Source organism: Bos indicus x Bos taurus, chromosome 18 (genome assembly GCF_003369695.1).
Source record: "Bos indicus x Bos taurus breed Angus x Brahman F1 hybrid chromosome 18, Bos_hybrid_MaternalHap_v2.0, whole genome shotgun sequence".
NCBI classification, from domain to species: Eukaryota; Metazoa; Chordata; class Mammalia; order Artiodactyla; family Bovidae; genus Bos; species Bos indicus x Bos taurus.
The window spans coordinates 30,550,376-30,570,522 of NC_040093.1; the positions used below are offsets into that span (position 1 = coordinate 30,550,376).

Consider the following 20,147-nt stretch of genomic DNA (forward strand, 5'->3'; position numbering starts at 1 on the left):
CTGTGGTTTTCTCATATAAGACCTTTTATTATGTTGAGATTGTTTCCTTTTATGCCTAGTTTGAGTGTTTTTGAGAAGTAATATACCATACAGTCCGCTCACTCACAGTGTACAGTCCAGTGTTTTTTAGTGTCCTTATAGTTTTTTTTTGCCTCTTTGCTTATCTTAACCTGGTTGGATAACAGTTTTCAAGTGTATGAATACTTGCTAGAAGGCTGCATGTTTTTGAAATTTTAGGACGTCATACTTTTGGAAAGACTTAATGTCACACAGTGTTTGAAGAGTTGGGACTCATTCCCTTTGAACTCTGACTTAGCTTGACCTCATATGAACATTTCAAGTTAGGGTCCTGTGGGGCTGCTCCCTGTATCAACGACACTCACAGGGGCATGACATTCAAGTGTGGAGACCGGTCTCTTCTGGGTGCTCTACCCTTAGCTTACCTACTCAGATTCTCAAGATGACCCTGGGGTTTGTACAGAGGCTCCCAGACCATCCGCTGGTAAACACTGCCCCAGCTGTGGGGTAGCGTCTATAGGAAGGTGTTGAGGGGTAGCTGCCAGAGGTGGAAGGGGCTTCTCCTGTTGAGAGACCTAAGTAACTTGTGTTTGAGTACATGTGCCTTAGTAGTTCCCTGTTCTCTTGGGAAGTTGTGGAACCAGATCTCTGTTGCTAGTGGCCAAGCATACATTCCCTGGATGACCCTTGACCTCCCCTATTTGTAGCCCTAAGCAGTCAGGGGTCACCCAGGAAGCACATGTGCTTCAAACACATAAGCCTTCATCTTAGTGTCAGGAAAGCTGAATGTGAGGGGTGGGATCGCATGTGGTGTTGGGCTCTAAAACAGGGCAGGATTAGTGGCCTGGCATCCAAGTTAGGAAAACTCCAAACTCCTGGCTCTATTGCACTTGGCGTATGTTGATTGATGACTGCAGGGCAGTCAGGGTCATTTGCTGTTTGGTCAGAGATGGCATAAAGGGAATGGAGACCAACTCTTGGCAGCCTCTTCCATGTAAAGTCAGGAAGCTGATTATTTGGGCTGCTATTTTTCTGGGAAAATGTGCAGGTTTTAGCCTAATGGGAATCCTGCCAGCAGGCTTACACAGCTTCTGCTCTTGATGGTTGCCGAAGGTCCCCTTTTGGCAAGAAGTAGCAGGCAGTTTGAGAGTCTCAAATCCTTTGAACCATAGAAGCCTTTCTTTAAAGTGTTGTTCCTTCCCCTTTTCTCCCTTCCCTTCCCTCTCCTTTCCCCTAACCCTTGCAGGCCAGTTATTAGGGCCATGTGTTCATTGGTGTCTTTCATGGGTTCTGCCCACAAAGATGCGAAAGCTGGCTTCAGGGGAAAATGGGTAGGTTAGACCCTTCCTTTCTTCTCCTCCAACACCCATTGTTGCAGCCAGTCAGAGAAGGGCATTCAGTTTACTGCAGATGGAAGGCTCGCAGATTCTGGAGCACCATGTGGTGGGGACTCTGGTAGTGTTAGGATACTGGTCCATATGTTTCGTGGAACATGCCAGAAGAGGAAGAGAAGAGTCCAAGGTGGAGAAACGTATGTGAGGTGGTTCCTTGCACAATTACAACAGGGAGCAGTTGGAATGTAATTTCCAGCTACTTGGAAATGGTCAAAATAAGGCAACCCCATGTGATTGCTTTACAAGAAAAACATTTTTATTGTGGTAAAATACGCATCACATAAATTTTACCATTTTAATTATTTTTCAGTGAACAATTCAGTGGCATTAAGTACATTCACATTATTATGCAACCAAAAGTTACACCTTAGCCATCTTGGTTGGTGTTTTTACTGTTGTGATCTTCTCAGCCACATGTTGATGCTCATATGTGGTTAACAGCAGGCATCGTATGTGGGTTTCTAGTATTTTACACTTAGATGGTGGTGACTTGTTTCTCTAGTTTCTGAGTTCTTGGGGAAATACCTTACTGTGTCTTTGTATACTGCAACTATATAGACTAAAAAAACCTGTTCATTCTCTTCTCTGACCTTCCCTCTCACGAGTGCAACTGAGATATCTTTGACAGAGTTGCCCAGCACGGGTCCCACCTGGCTGTGGCAGCCTTGGTTGGTTAGGTTCCTGGGTGGAAGGAGTAGAGGGTGGGTCTCTGTGGCCTCACACACTGTCACCTTCAGCTTTGGATGATTAAAGAGGCCATTGGTGAATGTATGGGGCAGGGTAGTTAGTTTGGAGACCTCAAGAGAAGAAACCCTAAAAAAAAAAAAAAAGAGAAGAAACCCTGTGTAATGAGGGGTATTTATGACTCTATATGGATCCAGCTGGCTGTACTTTTTCCATGTCTTGGTTCTTGCTGAAGAGTGGCTTGTGCCTGTGGCTTAAACTTGCATTATTCTGCCAAACACTCCGTAGGATTGAACTACTTACTTTAGGTACTTCTTGGGAATAGATTCCACTGCCTTAGCTGGGAGCCAGAAGCCAAAGGACGGGAAGCAGTGATTCCAGGAAACTTTGCTCTGAAACTGAAGCCAGTGATTCCTGGTTGTAGACACTGCCTCCTGTTTTTCCAGCTGCTTAAGGCATTGAGAGATTTCCATTAGAAAATCAAAATACAAAGGTTCTCCAAGATCCACTAGTGTGTTAAAGGAGTCTCTGCCTTCATTGCTTTTCCTGTTTTTCTTTTACCAAGAAATATTTGAGAAGGGAGATGCGTAACCCATTTGTTAACCAAAATGTTTGTGTGTGTGCTTTTTCAAAGGTACATGGGAATAGGACTCTCAGCTCAAGGCGTCAACATGAACAGACTTCCTGGTGAGTCACTGGCTAAGAGAACATTTGTCCTGGTCTCTTGATCCATTCTGTGATGAGAATCATGGTGGCAGCCAGCAGGCTGGAGAGGACTTTGTTTGCTGGCTGCCTACCCGCCAAGCCAAGCCATTGGGTGGAGGATCCTAAAAGGTAGCCACTGGGCCGGGATGGCATGGGCTTCCATTCCAAAAATGAACTGGCAAGTGATTGTCGTTCATGGAATTTGAACTGTTTACAGTCAGAACCAAGCGACCTGAGCTTGCTCCCTGTGGGGATACGCCTCAGTAGCCCTCACTCCCATTGGCCTTTGCTTGACCAGTCTGGGACTCTGGCATTTTGGAGAGGAAGGCAGCCATCAACCTAGGTCCTGTTTTCACTTTACCATGTTAATGGCCAAAGCCTTAAGGGACCTCCCACGTGGAAGACAGTTGAGGCAGTATCTTAATAAATAGGATGTGCGTGACACTTCAGCTTACAGTCAGCAACCTCAGATTTATAAAGGAGCACTCTGGGCCCTGCCGGTGGGCCTCCTCAACCACCCAGGCGCCCTTTCAGTTGTTTTCTGCCCAGCAGCTCATGCCCAGGCCTGGGCTAGGCACAGTTGAGAGGACAAAAGCCTCTACCAGAAGCTAGTGGATTCTAGAAGATGGTCCCAAATTCATTTGTTGGCTTGAGTGGCCTAAGTGACAAGGTGCACACTACCCTGACTCTGTCAGGTAGGCAGGCAGAGTCCCCATGTTTTGCCCAGGCCCTCTCTGCTTTTTGTGCCTCTGACACAAAGAAGGCAGCTGGCTTTTTCCAAAGAGGGAACACCACTTAAACCTTCCAGTTTTTTTCCAATCTGTGTTTAATATCACTCAGGCTTTTTTTTCCTAATTGACTCCTTTCAAGCACTAGAAATCTTGACTTGCTCAGGATGCATTACAATTGTCAGGAATCTGACTTTTAAAAAAAATTGGCTTCAATCTGAGCAAAAGTGGCGTTTAGTATTAATCAGAATGTGTGTGGCATGTTTGGCCTCTTTGTGCAGCGTGCAGCTGTGATGTTTGTTATTCTAGCCTTGGCCGACTAGATATATCTACAGTGGTCATAGCTCTGCCTCTTTGTGAACAGGGAGCTTAGAAAGATAATTTCCCGTCAAGGGTAAACTGATTCTTAACCTTTGTCTTGCACTAAATGTGCTCTTGAACCTTTGCATGGCTTTGGTTGCAGAGAAAAGAGGCTTTTATAGGTTCATTACACAAAAATAACTACTATAATCTGTTATTGAGTGGGACTTTAAGCAATTCTGAACACTGGTTAAATGAATTTTTGTTAATCTCTGTGAAGGAATGCTGTGCAGCCATGAAAAGAATGAGGAGCCTCTTCAGGTACTGCTTTGGAGTAATCTCTGGGATGTATTATTAAGTAAAAAGTATAAGGCATAAAACAATGTATATTATATTACCAAATGTTTTTAAAAAAAGGGGGAAAATGTGCATCACTATATCTGTTTGTACATGCATAGAATATCTTTGGAAAGTTAAAGAAAAACTTAAAATATCGGCTGTCCCTCAAATCAGGGTGACTGGGAAGAGGACTGGGAAGAAAATTTTTCCCTTTTGAAGCTTTCAAATATTCTTTCTTGTGAATATGTTATCTGTTTTAAAATAAATAAATAAAATTAAAATAACCGAAAGCCCCTTCATCAAGAAGTCCTCATGCCTGTCTTTTAGCTGGTCTCGGGATGTGGTCTTTTACCATGTGCAAAGCATGGTGTTCTGGGTTCCACACATTCATCCTTCTTTAGTAAGAACCGTTTTCACATGGCCAAAGGCTTCAGGATCCAGGGAGTGGAGCATATGAGGTTAGAAGGGGTTCAAGGGATGCTGAACTGACCTGAAACTCTTGAGATGGAGCCGTGTGGAGCTGACTTAGTCTCTTTGTCTTGTTCATAAGATGGGGCTTTTGACCCCTCTGGGCTGCTTAGAGGTTAGCTGAGGGTCACATGCTTTGACATTGTAATGCAATGTTGTTGTGAAGTCAGACTCTGCCTGGGCGCTGGAGGTGACTAGGGAGAAGGGGCTTGGGGACAGTGGATAAGGTGTTAGTTCCCACACTAACACATCAGGAGGGCTAGCGCCTTGTTTACAACCTCACTGGTGCATCTGTCTTTTGGCAAGAGAAAGGAGCCTCTGTGTTCTATGCATATGGCACCTGTCTTCGTTTTCACTCTGCCTGCCAGCTCCTGAGGGTTTTCCTTCCTGCCATATCTGATCATCTCCCTGATTGTTCCGTAAGGTGGAAACTAGGAATCAGGTTGCATCTAGGTAGGGATGCACCCTAGGAATGATGGATGCCTCTGGCTTTCCTGGATGTAGGACTGGCTGAGTGGCTGGGCAGACCTAGCACAGGACAGATGTAGGGACAGAGGGGAGACACCCCCTCACTGCTCAGGAATGATGGGGGCCTGCCACTGTTCACCTCAGTGCTGTGTTTGGAAGATCGGAATCCCCTTTAGTGCTTTCCATTTTCTGGGGTCACTTTGTGTGTGTGTGTGTGTGTGTATGTGTATGTGTGTGTGTGTGTGTGTGTATGTGATGAGCATATGTTCTCCAAAACCAGAAGAATCATCATTCAAAAATGGTTATACCTGAAATTACTTGCATGTATTTTGGTGGTGAAGTGAGAGATGGAGGATGATAGTAGTTAAAACCTTCCTGCCAGATTCTTCTCATTTCTAAGAGGCCATTGGTTGAGATGAAGGCTATTTGGACCATTTAGATGTATGGTTGGTGGGAGGGGAGCGATGGTGGTGGCCTTAGCTGTGTCTAGAATTTCAGACTTTGGTGTTAACTCCAGATGAGATGTTAGAGGGGTGATGTATCTCTTGATAGATTCAGGTGTACTTAGTGGAGGGTGGTGGTAGGGATGATTATGGTTGTGCAACAGTGTGAAGCGCTGTCTCACCCTGGTTGCCTGGAAAATCCCATGGATGGCAGAGCCTGGTAGGCTGCAGTCCATGGGGTCGCTAAGAGTCAGACAGAACTGAGCGACTTCCCTTTCACTTTTCATTTTCATGCATTGGAGAAGGAAATGGCAACGCACTCCAGTGTTCTTGCCTGGAGATTCCCAGGGACAGGGGAGCCTGGTGGGCTTCCGTCTATGGGGTCGTACAGAGTCGGACACGACTGAAGCGACTTAGCAGCAGCATCAGTAGCAGCAGCAGTAGGAGTTTGCCAGTTGGTTTTGGGCAGTGATTCTATGGGGCCTGTGAGTGGGTCTCTTAAGTTGTCTGCTGTGATGGGATGGTTTCCTGGGAACAGTCAGGATGAGCTAGTTGAGGGAAGAGTCTTATTACTATGGCAAGGGGCCTAGACTTTTATGTATATAAGCAGTGGGGGCTGCAGGACTGTTGTTTTTTGTTTTTTTTTTGCAGTGTACTTGATTTACAATGGTGTGTTAGTTTCGGGTGTATAGCACAGTGAATCAGTTGTACGTACAGCCACTCTTTTTTTTTTAAGATTCTTTTCCCATATAGGCCATTACAGAGTACCGAGTAGAGTTCCCTGTGCTATACAGCAAGTTGTTTTTTTTTTTTTTAATTATTTTAATTGGAGGATAATTACTTTACAGTATTGTGGTGGTTTTTGCCGTACACCAGCATGAATCATGGAGAAGGCAATGGCACCCCACTCCAGTACTCCTGCCTGGAAAATCCCATGGATGGGGAAGCCTGGTAGGCTGCAGTCCGTGAGGTCGCTAAGAGTCGGTCATGACTGAGCGACTTCACTTTCACTTTTCACTTTCATGCCTTGGAGAAGGAAATGGCAACCCACTCCAGTGTTCTTGCCTAGAGAATCCCAGGGACAGGGGAGCCTGGTGGGCTGCCGTCTATGGGGTCGTGCAGAGTCGGACACGACTGAAGCGACTTGGCAGCAGCAGCAGCATGAATCGGCCATAAGCATACATGAGTCCCCTCCCTCCTGAACCCCCTTCCCACAGCAGGTTCTTATTATTTATCTATTATACATATAGTCGTGTACAGTAGTTAGTCCCAGTCTCCCAATTTATCCCTCCCCCGCCTTATCACCTAGTAGCCATAAGTTTGTTTTCTGTCTGTGACTTTACTTCTGTTTTGTAAATGAATTCATTTGTATCCTTTGTATTTTATTGCTTTATTCCCCGACCCCTTTTTTGGCATCCGTGTGGAATGTGGGATCTTAGTTCCCCGCTCAGGGATTGAACCTGTGTTCCCTGCATTGGGAATGCAGAGTCTTAACCACTGGACCACCAGCGAAGTCCATACTCTTTTTTTTTTTTTTTTAGATTCCATATATAAGTGGTAACATGATGTTTATCTTTCTGTGTCTAACTTACTTCACTCAGTATGACAGTCTTTTGGTTCATCTGTGGTGCTGCAAATGGCATTATTTTGTTCTTTTTTTATGGCTGAGTTGCAGGAGTGTTTTAAGCAGAGGCAAGATGCAATCAGATTTGCTAGTTCAGGAGTACCTAATTTAGAGGAGGCCTTCTAGATGGGGTCAAGGCTAGACCAGGGATCTTGAGCAGTAGGAACTGTAAGAGCTCAGGCATGCCAGGGAGCTTCAGGAGGTGGTAGATTATGGTTTAATAAAAAAAAAACCAAAAACTTCCTTTCCTTGTCCTAAAATATTGAACTGGAAACATTTCATTAGAAGTGGACAGTTAAATTTATAAATGCCTATGAGTGTATACTGAGGTAACTCAATGTATCTGGTTTATTTGAGAAGAATCCTACTAGGTCTTTGGGAGGGGTTCCTTATTTTCGTTGCTGTACATGTAGATTATTTTCTGTTTGCAAGTTTAGAATAATTTATCAGTGCCAGTTGCTCTTTGGGGACACATTTTTTGTGTCCTCTTCCTCTCTTGTTAGCTGGTTCAAGTAGCAGCTTGTTTCCAGTGGCATTGCTTTTAGTGTATTCTGCTTTGCCCATCTGGTTCTCTTAATTTATAGGAAAATGACTGTGATTACTGTTATCAGAACCTAAAAACATTTTCATGATTGATCTTTTAGATTAATTGAATCCATTTTGTTAATTAGTAAAAAAGAACAATTACTGTTATCAGTCTCATTTTTCTGTGTAGTTTTAAATTGAGATATAATTAACATCCAATAAAATTCACTCCTCTGAAGTATACAATTCGATGGTTTTAGTATAGTTACAAAGTTGTGCTACCATCACTACTATCTAATTCCAGATTATTTTCACCATCCCGTATAAAAACTCCATACCCATTAATAGTCATTCCTGGATTTTCCCTCCTTCTGGCCTCTGGAAACCACTGATATACTTTCTGTCTCCATGAACTTTTCCTGTTCTGGAGATTTCATACCAATGGAATCATTATACATAATATGTGGCCTTTTGTGACTGGCTTCTTTCAGTTAGCATAATGTTTTCGAGGTTCATCTACACTGTAGTATATATCAGAGCTTCATTCCTTCCTCTGGTAGAATAATACTCTGTTGTATGGACATATCACATTTTGCTTATCCATGCATCTGTTGATGGTCATTTGGATCGTTTCTGTATTTTGGCTGTTATAATTGATGCTTTTATAAACACTTGTATACAAGCTGTTGCGCAGACATGTGTTTTTATTTCTCTTGAGTATACGTAGGTGTAGAAATGCTGGGTCATATGGTAATACTGTTTAGTCATTTGAGGAACTACCACTGATTGCCATGGTGGCTGCCCCATTTACATTCCCATTAGCCTGTGTATAAGGGTTGATTTCTCCATATCTTTGCCAACACTTGTAATTATCTGACTTTTTGATTGCTGCTGCTGCTGCTGCTAAGTCGCATCAGTCGTGTCTGACTCTGTGTGACCCAATAGACGGAAGCCCACCATGCTTCTCTGTCCCTGGGATTCTCCAGGCAAGAACACTGGAGTGGGTTGCCATTTCCTTCTCCAGTGCATGAAAATGAAAAGTGAAAGTGAAGTCACTCAGTCGTGTCCGACTCTTAGCGGCCCCGTGGACTATAGCCTACCAGGCTCCTCCGTCCATGGGATTTTCCAGGCAAGAGTACTGGAGTGGGGTGCCATTGCCTTGTCCAGACTTTTTGATTACAGCCACCCTATTGGGTATGAGGCTTCCCAGGTGGTGCTCATGGTAAAGAATGCCTGCCAGTGCAGGAGACACAAGAAACTTGGGTTTGATCCCTGAGTCGAGAAGATCCCCTGGAGTAGGAAACGGCAACCCCACTCCAGTATTCTTGCCTGGAAAATTACATGGACAGAGAAGCCTGGTGGGCTACAGTCCATGGAGTTGCAAAGAGTCAGACACGACTGGGCCATTTACAAACAGCAGCCCCAGTGGGTATGAAGTGGTGTCTCATTGTGCTTTTCATTTCATTTCCCTGACTAGTAATATCAAGCCTCTCTTCGTGTGCTTAGTGACCATTTATCTATCTTCCTTGGAGAAACATCTATTAAATATCTTCTGCTTTTTTTTTTTTTTTTGCCACACAATGTGACTTGACTGTTTTTAAGTTGGGTTATTAATCTTTTTATTATTGAGTTGTAAGAGTTCTTTATATGTTCAGGATATAAGTTTCTTGTCAGTGACATGATTTGCCATTTTTTCCCCTTATTTAGGTTGTCTTTTTTTTTTTCTTTTTTCATATTCTTTCTTATTATGATTTATTATAAGATATTAAATATAAATCCTTGTGCTATACAGTAGGACCGTGTTTATTTTATATGTAGTAGTTTGTATTTCCTAGTCCCAAAGTCCTAATTTATCCCTTCCCTTATCCCTCCTTTCCCCTTTGGTAATTGAAAGTTTGTTCTTTATGTCTGTGAATCTGTTTCTATTTTGTAAATAAACTCATTTGTATCATATTTTAGATTCCACATTTAGGTCATGTCATATGATGTTTGTCTTTCTGACTTCACTTAGCATGATGATCTCATGCTGCAAATGGCATTATTTTGTTCTTTTTCATGGCTGAGTAGTAGTCCTGTGTGTGTGTGTGTGTGTGTGTGTGTGTGTGTGTGTGTGCGCACACATGCGCGCACACTAGACTGTCTTTTCTTTTATTCTTTTATATTTATTTTTATTGGTCTGGCTGCCCCAGGTCTTCCTTGCAGCATGTGGGATCCAGCCTATGAAGTCTTAGTTGAGGCATGTGGGATCCAGTTCCCTGACCAGGGATCGAACCCAGGCCCCCTGCATTGGGAGCGTGGAGTCTCAGCCTTTAGACCACCATGGGAGTCTCTTTCATTCTTTTCTTTTGTCTGGACTGTGCAGCATGTGGGATCTCTTTTCCCAGACCAGGGATCAAACCTAGGCCATTGCAGTGAAAGCACTTACCACGAGTTCTAACCACTGGATTTCCAGGGCATTCCCATCTGGGTCTTATTCTTGATTAGAACTTATAATAGCTGGGTGACGTGGGTATGGAGACGGTGGAGGCAATTTTCTCCTTCGTTGAGGGACCCAGCAGACTCTCTGTGGCCCCTGAATGGTTGATGGTGCTTTGCCAGGTCCTGAAAGTTTAATGAAGGGGCAGCTGAAGGGCCCTCCAGGCAAGAGTGTACAACTCACTCCTTTCTCCACTCTGAGCAGATTGCACTTCCAGAATCCTCAGCGTTTTGCTTAAGGTCTAGTAGACAGTGAACCTGCTTGCCCCAGAGTGAGGTTTATCTTCCTGCAAAACGCAGATCCTCATGTGTTCCCAGTCTCTGTTGACAGTCACTGTCCACCCTGGCCCCTAAGTAGGATCCTTCCTCCTTTTCCCTCATCCCATGGTTCTACTGCTCTTAAGCATCTCTTTAGTCTGGCCTTCCTCTCTATTCTTCCTCCACTGCACCTCCAGCCTCTATAGCTTCTCCACTGGGCTGTTTTCATGGCCTCCTGATTAATCTCTCTGCCTTGGGCCTCTGTTCTCTGTTCCCCTTGTACACTCTGTCCCTTGCCTGCTTTGGACCTCTGACACCCCCCTCTTTCCATCAGACACAGGTGTTGTGGGCCCTGCTCACCTCTTTCTGCCGCCTTTACCCTCCACACACGCTGCATACCAGCAGGTCTGTGTGGGACCCCAAACACCCTGCAAACATTTCCTTCTCTGCCCCTTGGCTGATGTCCTCCTTGCCCTGGAGGTGTCCTCCTTGCTTGTGAGCTTTCGTGCAGTCTTCCCGATCCCTTCAGCCCTAATTGCATCTCTGGTGACACCACCTTGCTCCATGTGATTCCTTCCCATTTTCCCAGTATCCTTTCTGGATTGTGAACTCCTTGGGACTGGGTCACATCTTTTTATAGCAGCTTTCCCAGAGTGAGACAGATGTCCTTAGGCTGTGGGAGCAGGCCATTTCTGAATCTCCCTGGGCTTTGCCTCAATGCACTGGCGCAGTAAGCCAAGTGTGGTTCTGGAACCATTGTTGAGTCAAGTCCCCCTGGCCTGCAGCCTGTCTTGGGCTAGAAGCCTTCATCTGGAGCTCAGCCTCCCTGCACTGCCCTGTCGTGGCACTGATTGTGCATGGGGGTTGACTGTCTACCCTTTCCTGTGTGTCGGGGCTCAGTATGGTTGAACCAGCTACTGGCTCTCTTTTGCTCATGTGAGGAAGCCAACCCTCGGGTTGTGGTTGGCTTCTGGATCAGTGTAGCTCAATGGCTGAGAACATGACTCCGGAGTCATGCTGTATTTGTATCCTGGCAGCTGTGTTTCCTGGAGCAAGTCACCTAACTGCTCTGGGTCTCAGTTTCCTCATATGTAAATGGGACGTGATACTAGTACTTAACTCATATATGGGATGATTATGGGGATTGAGTGCTTAAAGTGCTTAGAACAGTGCCTGACACAGGAAAAGGGGATTCACAAGTGTTAGCTTATTGTTATCGATTTTTTTCCTGTCTGAGGAAGAAAGTACGTATACATTTAAAATTCTTTAATGGGTGTTTGTGCATCAGAGTGGAGTTAGGTGTACTCTAAACGACATTTTCTCTCCAGTGTTGTGTTTTCTGTATTTAAGTAGATATGTTTAGTGCATTAGCTGGAGTTGAATTATAGAGAATGAAGATGGATAGCAACCAAAGTCAGGATGTTGATGTTTTCAGTGTTTTCTTACAGGTTTTCCTGTACTAGCTCAGGGAGGACATGTTTGCCTCTGAGGCTGTCGGGGGGTAGAGGGTAGCCACCCTGGGGTCTCATTTGGCCCTGGGAGCAGGTGGTAAACAGAGAGCGCCTCTCGAATGAGGCCTGGTGTTCAGTCTTTTCCCAGGAACATATGGGCATGTTGTAGCTTGTATAGTCAAAGGTTTCTGATGGAAGATGTCGAAGTTTTGATGTTTATCTTTTGTAAGGTGTTTTTGGCCTCCTTAAGTGTGAACCAAGGAACAGGTGTGGCCAAAAAAAGACTCTCAGAACTCTTGGCTAAATGGTTTTGACGCCAGTCAGGATGGTCTGTGGGCAGGTGAGTGTACCTGTGGCCCCACCCTTCCGTTGTTGAGCTGGCAGCAGAGCATGTGGGCTGGGATCCCTGGGTTGGAGAAGCAGGAAGAAAGTCAGGGGCGTGGGTAGAGGGGATTTGGGCTCCTCCCAGGCTCAGGTGCTTTGAAGGAGGCTAGGCTAGGACAGATCTTCCTTCTGTGTCTCGTACCTCAGACAGGGCCGGGGAGACTAGGCTGTGTTACTAGGCAGCCTCGTCTGCAGCAAGCTGGACAACTAATCATTTCCTCCTTGCCGTTTCTGTGGAGGAGGCAGATGTTCTCTTGGGGTAGCATCTATTACCTTCATCATTACAATCCCTCAAAGGAGAGCCCAGGCCCACTGGGGCATCCTTTCCTTGAAATGTTGGAAAAGAAGCAACTGGAAGAACCGCAGCTGGGAGTTGGGGATGGGGGTGTATCTCCTGAAGCAGGTGGTACCTGGCAGCCAGGACTTGGTGGGGGTGAGAGGAGAGGGCGTAGTGCAAGAGGAGGGGGGTGGCGGAGGGACTGTCTGCTTGTTCCACACTATCCTCGGGTTCCAGTGAGCATCTTTTCCTCTCCCTGGAGCTGACCTTACTACGCCCATTCCTTACTCAGAGTGGGCTATCAGTGGGCTATCAGAGTGGGCTATCTAAGCACACCCCTGGGAGTGTTCCGTCCCTGCTTCTCCTGGGCGGGACACCTTCTGCACACCGCTGATATTTCATATCTGCGTGTGCCATGGGAAAGCAGCAGCAGATAGCAGAGATCAGGACAGACCAATGAGGGTCCATGTCAGGTTCCTGAGGGCAGGTGCTAGGGTACAGCAACAAATAACAGAGTGCTGGACATCCTTCCTCTCTGTGCTCCTGAAGATACACAGGGGAAGGTGTCTGCTCAGAGCAGGTAGCAATAGCAAGTGGCTTTGTGCAGGTGGCACAGAGGTGGGTTTTCAGTAGGCTATAAATGCTGTTTGTCTGTACCCACCACATGGGGGGCTCCTTCTGTCTCCCTCCATGTGGGCTGAGATCCTTGTTCCCCACAGCTCATGAGCCCCCTTCGGATTCACCATTGATAACCACCTGTCTTTGGAGCATGTTTTACCCCAGGATCTGCATTATTTCCCAGGGGTCTGCCCTGGGGCTGCTCAGTCCCTTCCGTGGGGAAGTCATACATCTCTCCCACTGGGTGGGTTGAATCATCAGGGTGCCCCTGGGCATCTGGGATACCCCTCCTAATGCCAGCAACGCCCCTGGGAACAGGCCTCAAGAACCTGGGCTTGATGGTAGACACCATGCAAGCCTCCCCAGCGAGTATCCCTTGAGGCTGGTGAAGCGAAGAAGCTGGAGGGTGCTGGTCCTGTGTTCATGCCTCTGGGTGCTTCGAGGCAGCCTGGCCTGGGGAAGGAGGACAGCCAGGGGGGCCCCCTGAAGCCACTGGAGTAGCTCCCAGGACCAGGGCTGTGGGAAGATAGGTTGGGGTGTCTGTGCTGGGTGTGTCTCGTCCCCTTGCTGCCTTTCTTATTCTGTTCCGTCTTTGAGGTATCCTTGGGAAATGACCCCGGCGGGAGTGGAGGGAGAGAAACCTAGGGACCTTGGAGCTCTGGCAATAGCTTCCACTGGGCAGTCCAGGCAGAGGGTGGTCTAAACTCCTGGTGGTTCACTGGAGTTAATGGTGTTGGTGCCGCAGGGCCTTCCTCAGTCCCTCCTGTGGAGCTTGTTCTGTGTCAGAGCCCTCTGTTTCCCTGCAGCCCTTGCCTGGGCCGGCGATGCCCTTGGCCCCGCGGCCAGTTAAACCCGTGGTCCTTTTGCATGGGCCTTTCTTCCCTCAACTAAGTAACAAGTAAGTTATTCCTGGGCCTGGGGATTTCTAGTCTACAGTGCCCTGCTCTTCTTCCAGATACTAGCTGCCACCTCTCTGTAGCACAGAAGTAAAAATTCTGGATTGAAGGCTGTGTTTTTCAGGGCAAGTTAAGTCCTTTGAGACAAAAGGTTTCATCAACAGCAGAAGAGCCAGTTCTGAAACCTGAGTTTGTCAGTCTCTGAAAACAGAGATTATCAAGTGTCGTCTATCGTGGCTGGAGACCGGGGCCACATGAGGGAAGAGCTGAGTGGGACCAGTTACTGGTCAACCTCTTGCTGCCTCCTTAGCACTGGGTCGAAGAAGTCTGGATGTAGGGCTCCTGGAAGTAGTACAGTGTCACACTGGGCCTTCTTTGGGGAAGGCTTTTACCCATGCCCACTTCTCAGGATCTGGCAGCAGGTGCAGGACGTCACAGGCGCTTACTTTACCACGGGTCATCTGTCCAGTGACTTTGCCCAGATGTTTGGGAGGAGCTTAGTGGCAAGAAGGGCAAGCCAAACCCAACCCCAGAGGAGAGATACCAAGGCCAGGGAGCTGAGGTTGCGCCTCAGCTTAGGGGGAGATGGTCACCCCTTTCCTTAGCCTGATTCAGCATGGATGAGAGACCTGGCTTGTCCTCTGGGAGCCTGAGGTGTGGGCAGGTAGCCCTGCCAAATGTTCCCCATGCCACTTGAGCCATGTCCTGTCTAGACCCACCTATCCTGGCTGTCCCTGCACCTCTCCTGGTGATTGGGTATCTGTTTCTGAGGGTAGATACGACCCATGGAAGGCCCGTTCACATGCAGGTGCTGGCTGCATAGTCACTCAGCCTGCCCAGGGCTTCAGCTGACACCTAGATCTACCTCAGTGGAGGGCCTGGGTGCCCCTACGAGGACAGACTCCTAGAGTCACAGCTGTCTGCAGAGACAGCCTTTCCTCCTGCCTGCTTTGCCTTGGTCTTCGTGTTGAGCCACCGTAAAGACAAGACCCTCCAGGGCCCCTCTGGCCCCTTTAGTCTGGAGCTGTCAGAGTCATCACCTGAGGCTTGTGTTGGTCCTGTTCTTGATGTTAAGGTTCCTAGAGCTTGGGGTAACAGTCTTGTGAGCACTGTGATGAGGCTTCTCTGATGCTACCCTCACAGAGTTTGCTGAATGAGAAAATCTCTTTCGCTTTCCCATTATCCGTTGTTGACCTGCTCCAGGCTACGGGCCCCATCAGATTTTTTAAGATATTTGAGGTTATCGGAAGAACAATTATCTGATGGATTTCCGGGGATGGCTGACCCTGAGTGAGTGACCATGCTTGAGAAGCAGCTCTGCCAGGGGATCTCCTAAGACATTTGTGCTCCCCCCACAGCAACCCCAGGTTTCAGAAGCACCCTGGCCAAGCCAGCCCAGTGCCTTCCCTCGGTAGCCAACCCTACGAGTAGCATGGCCAAGTGCTCTGAGGGCCAGGTGACCTACCCAGGAAGCCGGGGACCAGTAAGAGTGGAGCCGGCCTGGTGCTGCCTTGGTGGGCTGTGAGTTAGGAAAGCTGGCTCCATTTCTGCTCACTCCCTCAAGGCAGGAGAAAGAGGAAGTGTGAAGTGCCCAGGCTTGACCAGGGAGCTGGTGGTAAAGAGAGAGGGGGCAGGGAAGCTTGCCAGGGAGTGCCTCCTGCAGGCTGGTTTTCCATGTCCATTGTCAACCCAGAAAGGGTTCAGCCAGGGGAACTCAGAGGGCTAAGAAGTGACAGAATTGGGATTCAGACCCAAGGCTTCCTGATCTCAAAGTCCAGTGATGATCAGGATCTGTTTGTTGGGGAGAGAGGGCTGATTTGGTGCCCTAGGGGCTATCGCTCAGGCTGGTTTATGAGGTCTGGGCTGGAGCCTGTGTGTTGGTCATTTGTGGGCCAGGACTAGAGTCTGGTAGGCAGGCACAGCACCAGCCCCACTCCCCACTTCGGTGCTAATGTGGTGATGATGTGGAAATCTCTCCATGCAGCAGTAGGCGTCCCCTCCCTTCCTAGTTCCCCTGGGATTGAGCCCTCTACATATCCTGGCAGATGGGAGTGGCAGGCGGAGGGGCTCTTGGAGCAGTCACGCTGGAGTTCCTGGCACCCCTAGAGGGAGTTGCCCACCTCGAGGTCACTGTAACCAGGGATGGCATCTGGGAGTGCCGAGATGATGAGCCTTGTACTCAGCCACCCCCGTACCTCTCTGATTGGGAATTCCCCTCCGGTAATGATGGAGAGGGAAGTGGGTGGTGCCAGAGCATCAGAATGGGACGCTTGGGGCCTTGTGCCTTCTGGCCTGAATGTGGCGTGGCTTCTCCTTGCATCACCGGCATCTGGTAGGTGTCTGACGTGGCAGGGATAGGCTTTTCTGTGTGGGTGCCAGCCTGGCGACCCATCCATTCTCTGTGGGAGGGACAGAGTTCTTTCCTTTTGGAGAGGGAAGAATGGTTAGTTGGGTGGCACTCACTGTCACAGTGCTGTCCCTATTGTGCAGCACCAGCATTCGTCGTCCCCAAGCCCCTGGAGCTGTTTCCCTGAAGGGCAGTTGAGCTCCCTCATTCTCTTCTGGCCCTCACAGCCTGCTATCCTCTGAGACAGCTGGCTCTAGCCCTGTGGTGAGGGTGATAACCCTCATTCCTGGTCTCATCACCCCAGCCTCACACCAGGCCCACCCAGGGAGGGGTGACTGCCAGGGTCCACACTTAGAAAGTGGCTGACTTTGGCTCCGGGGCAGGAATGGGGGGTGGGGGGAGGTCTGTCCCGGAGCTGAGGTTGATAGGGCTGCAGGGGAGACTCACCTAGGCAGAGGTCAGGGAAAGACCATGGTTGCTAGACCCTCCTAATGGGAAGGAGGACTAAGAACTATGGATTCTTCCAGAGCTGGCAGGGACACTTATATCAGCTGCCCTCCTTCAGAGGTGAGGAAGCTGAAACCCAGAAAAGTTAAAGGACTTTCCCAGGGGATGAGCCAGGTCTGCAGCCTCTTTGGGGGGTCCAGAAGTGGCTTTACCATTAATGTATACAAATAGGGGCATGATGCAGGCAGATTGCTCTAATTACTTAGCTTTTCTTAAAAAGAAAAGTCGCAATAACCAAACTCTTGGTAGAGCCCAGCATGGCCCCTGGGTGGTGTGTCAGTCAGCATGGTCTGACCCCAGGGACTTGTGCTTCAGGAGTCCTGCCAGCCCTCAACCCATTTCCCTTTCCATTTCAACAGATATTTCTTGAGCACCTACTGTGGGCCACGTGTTAGGCAACATAAAGATGCTTGGATGTGGCCCCTTTAGTCAGAGAACTTTGTTTCCAGGATGAGAATCCCATCTCTCACCAGCTGGGTCAGCCAGCCCTCAAGCAGGGCAAGGAGAGATGCAAAGTCTTGGGGACTCAAATGCCATCTGGGATTTAGTCTTTCAGGCTCTCTGCCTGTCTTTTGTCTGCTTTCTGCTTATTAGATTTAGTCTGTCAAACTGGCTTTCTACATGAGGTTGGAACAATGGCAGCACAGGGCTTTGAGGCCTACTGTCCTCCCAGCTTCCTTGTACAGAAATTCCAGAAAGATCTCCTTCTAGTCCAGCTTGGGTCAGGGAGGAGGCTCCCTAGGATTAGCATTCCCCACTGGAGCCCTAGGGTTGACACAGGGGAGGAGCTACCTCTTGAGAAAAGGAGTGCTATCCCCCAGTGAAGGGGGCTGGCAGACATATCCTGGCACTCCTTGTTCCCCGATCCTGCTGTTTGTTCCCACAGCCTTGGGGGCTGGGTGCCAGCAGCGTGGTGCCCAGTCTGCTGGTGCCCAGTCCCTTCGTAAAAGTTGACAGAACCCAGCCAGTCACCTACAGGGAGTAGCGCTGGTCAGGTGGCTGAGCCTAGGCTCCAGAAACCTGGGGTTCCCTGCAGTTTGTGCTGATGGAGCCCAGTCTGGTCTTCAGAGCATCTTCCTCTTCCCTGTGATTGGATCGGGGACCATCCCAGGAAGGAGGAGGCTTCACCTTCACTCTCGTGGGTACCTGCTTGGAGCCTACTTGAAAGTCTCTCAGAAAAGAAGAGACCAGAGGCCCTCCCTAGCAGTTCAGTGGGTGGCTAAGACTCCATGCTTCCACTGAGGGGGGCGGGTGTGGGTTCCATCCCCAGTTGCAGAACTAAAGGTCCCACATGCTGCATCATACAGCGGCCCCCCCCCACCCCCCCGCCAAAAAAAGGAAGATAGGAGATCCAAGCCTCTGAGAGTATAATCTATAAGACCATAGGCCTTTGTGGAGCCTCTCAGTGCCTCAGTTTCCTCAGCCTTCAGATGGGGATTACCATACTTTATGATTGGTTTGGACTCTTGGAGTGTTCTTGTAAGTAGATACCTAGGGCCCTTTGACAATGATGTTTAATTGCTCCCCCTGATTTTGTAGAGAAGGGAACCAAGGTCTGAGAAGGTGAGTGATGGCCCGGGGTCTGCCACCTGAGAAGGGACAGTGCTGTGTGCGAGAGCAGACCGCAGAGGCCCGTCAGGCCACATGAGCTACCCTGGCATCCAGGACAGCAGTGTCTCTTTCTAACAGAGGCCAGATCCCTTCTCCTTAGTACCTTAGCCTGAGACTGACAGCAAAAACCAGAGTCACTGCAGAACGTGTAACAGCATTTAGGCCTTGGCCTCACAGTTTTTCTTCTGTCTGCCCGATACCTCAAGAATGGCCTTGTAGTACCAGCTTCTGTTGTGTGTGTGTGTGTGTGTGTGTCTGTATGTGTGTCTGCGTGTGTGCAGTCCAGCTTCTGTCTGGTGTGTGTGTGTGTGTATGTGTGCGCACGTGCAATCCTGATCCAGGGATTGAACCCATGTCTCTTACGTCTCCTGCACTGGCACGCAGGTTCTTCACCACTAGCACTTCCTGGGGAGCCCTTCTGTCTGCTGCACAGCTTCTCAAGCCCTAGGGGGAAGGTCCATTGAGGGTGGGGGTGACTGAGTCCATTTCGAGTGACTTTGTGCCCTTTAACATGTCCTCATCTATTTGGGCCTCTGGTACTTTTCTCTTGTGTTTGTTCTGCCCTTTCTAGTCCTTGACTAGCCTGAATTTTTCTCTCAAAGGAAAACAGAAAGCCATTGTATGAGGATAGCGCACAGGAAAATCCTCCAGTGACTTCACTTTAAGTTTTCTGTCCACACCACTGTTTGTTTAGTGAGTGTTCCCCATGGCAACCTTACCACATCTGGGACGAGTGACAGTCATCTCACCTGCCTTGTATTGCCACCCAGCTGCTTTGATGTCTAATAAGACATGTCAAATTTAACGTGTCCTGAAGATCTCTTCCTTCTGTCCATCTTCTCCATCTTTTAGTGAGTGGTACCACCATCCACCCATTTGCCCAGAACAGAAACCTGGGAGTCGTCTTCACTTCCCCTCACGCTGTCAGCGCCCACATTCAGCAAACCCTGTTGACTCCACTCCCAGTCTTTCCTCAGTCTCACTCAGCTCCAGCCCTCCTGGCTGCCTTTCTGTTTCTCAGACATGCTGAACTCATTCCTCTTACCTCGAAAGTTCTTCCTTCTGATACTCTCGTCAAGCTGACCTCTGCTCAGGGGTCACTCCTCATCCCCACTCCCACTTCCAGCTTATCGTCTGGCTCAGTTTTTTTCAGAGCATTTTTTTTCTACCAGGTGTTTTCTTGTTTGCTCGTTGATTTACTTAGATGTATCTTCTCTGCTCCTTTCACACCACCCACCACCCTTATTTGTCAGTTCCATGGAGCAGGCCTCTCTTAACTAAGTGATAACAGTTAGATGATGTTTGTTCTTTCCAGAAGATGGAAAAGTAGCACAGTGGTCTTAAACCAAACTGCTGCTGCTGCAGCCACTGTTACTAAATGAGCCATATACTCATATTCTGTTTTTAACCCAAGTTAAAAACCCTTTCCCATGCATTCATACACATCTTACACACACACAGACACACACACATGCAAGCTCTTAATGGTGTTTGGAAAAAATATTGGCTATGAAATGATAGCTTCTATTGAAGATACATTACAGCCCTGTGATCTTCTTTGAAAAGCTTTTAACTTCATAGCGCTTTGAAGAGCAGGAGACAAGTAGCTGAGGTGTTGCTTCTCTGC

General features: G+C 48.1%; 1 protein-coding gene across 1 annotated transcript in view; it reads left to right on the forward strand.

Moving 5' to 3' along the window:
• RANBP10 (RAN binding protein 10) overlaps positions 1-20,147 on the forward strand; it is a 60,908-nt gene that overhangs the window by 18,113 nt on the left and 22,648 nt on the right. The window contains exon 3 of the mRNA XM_027516219.1: positions 2,731-2,783. Within this exon, the coding sequence (XP_027372020.1) occupies positions 2,731-2,783 (53 nt within the window). The remainder of the gene's footprint in view (positions 1-2,730; positions 2,784-20,147) is intronic.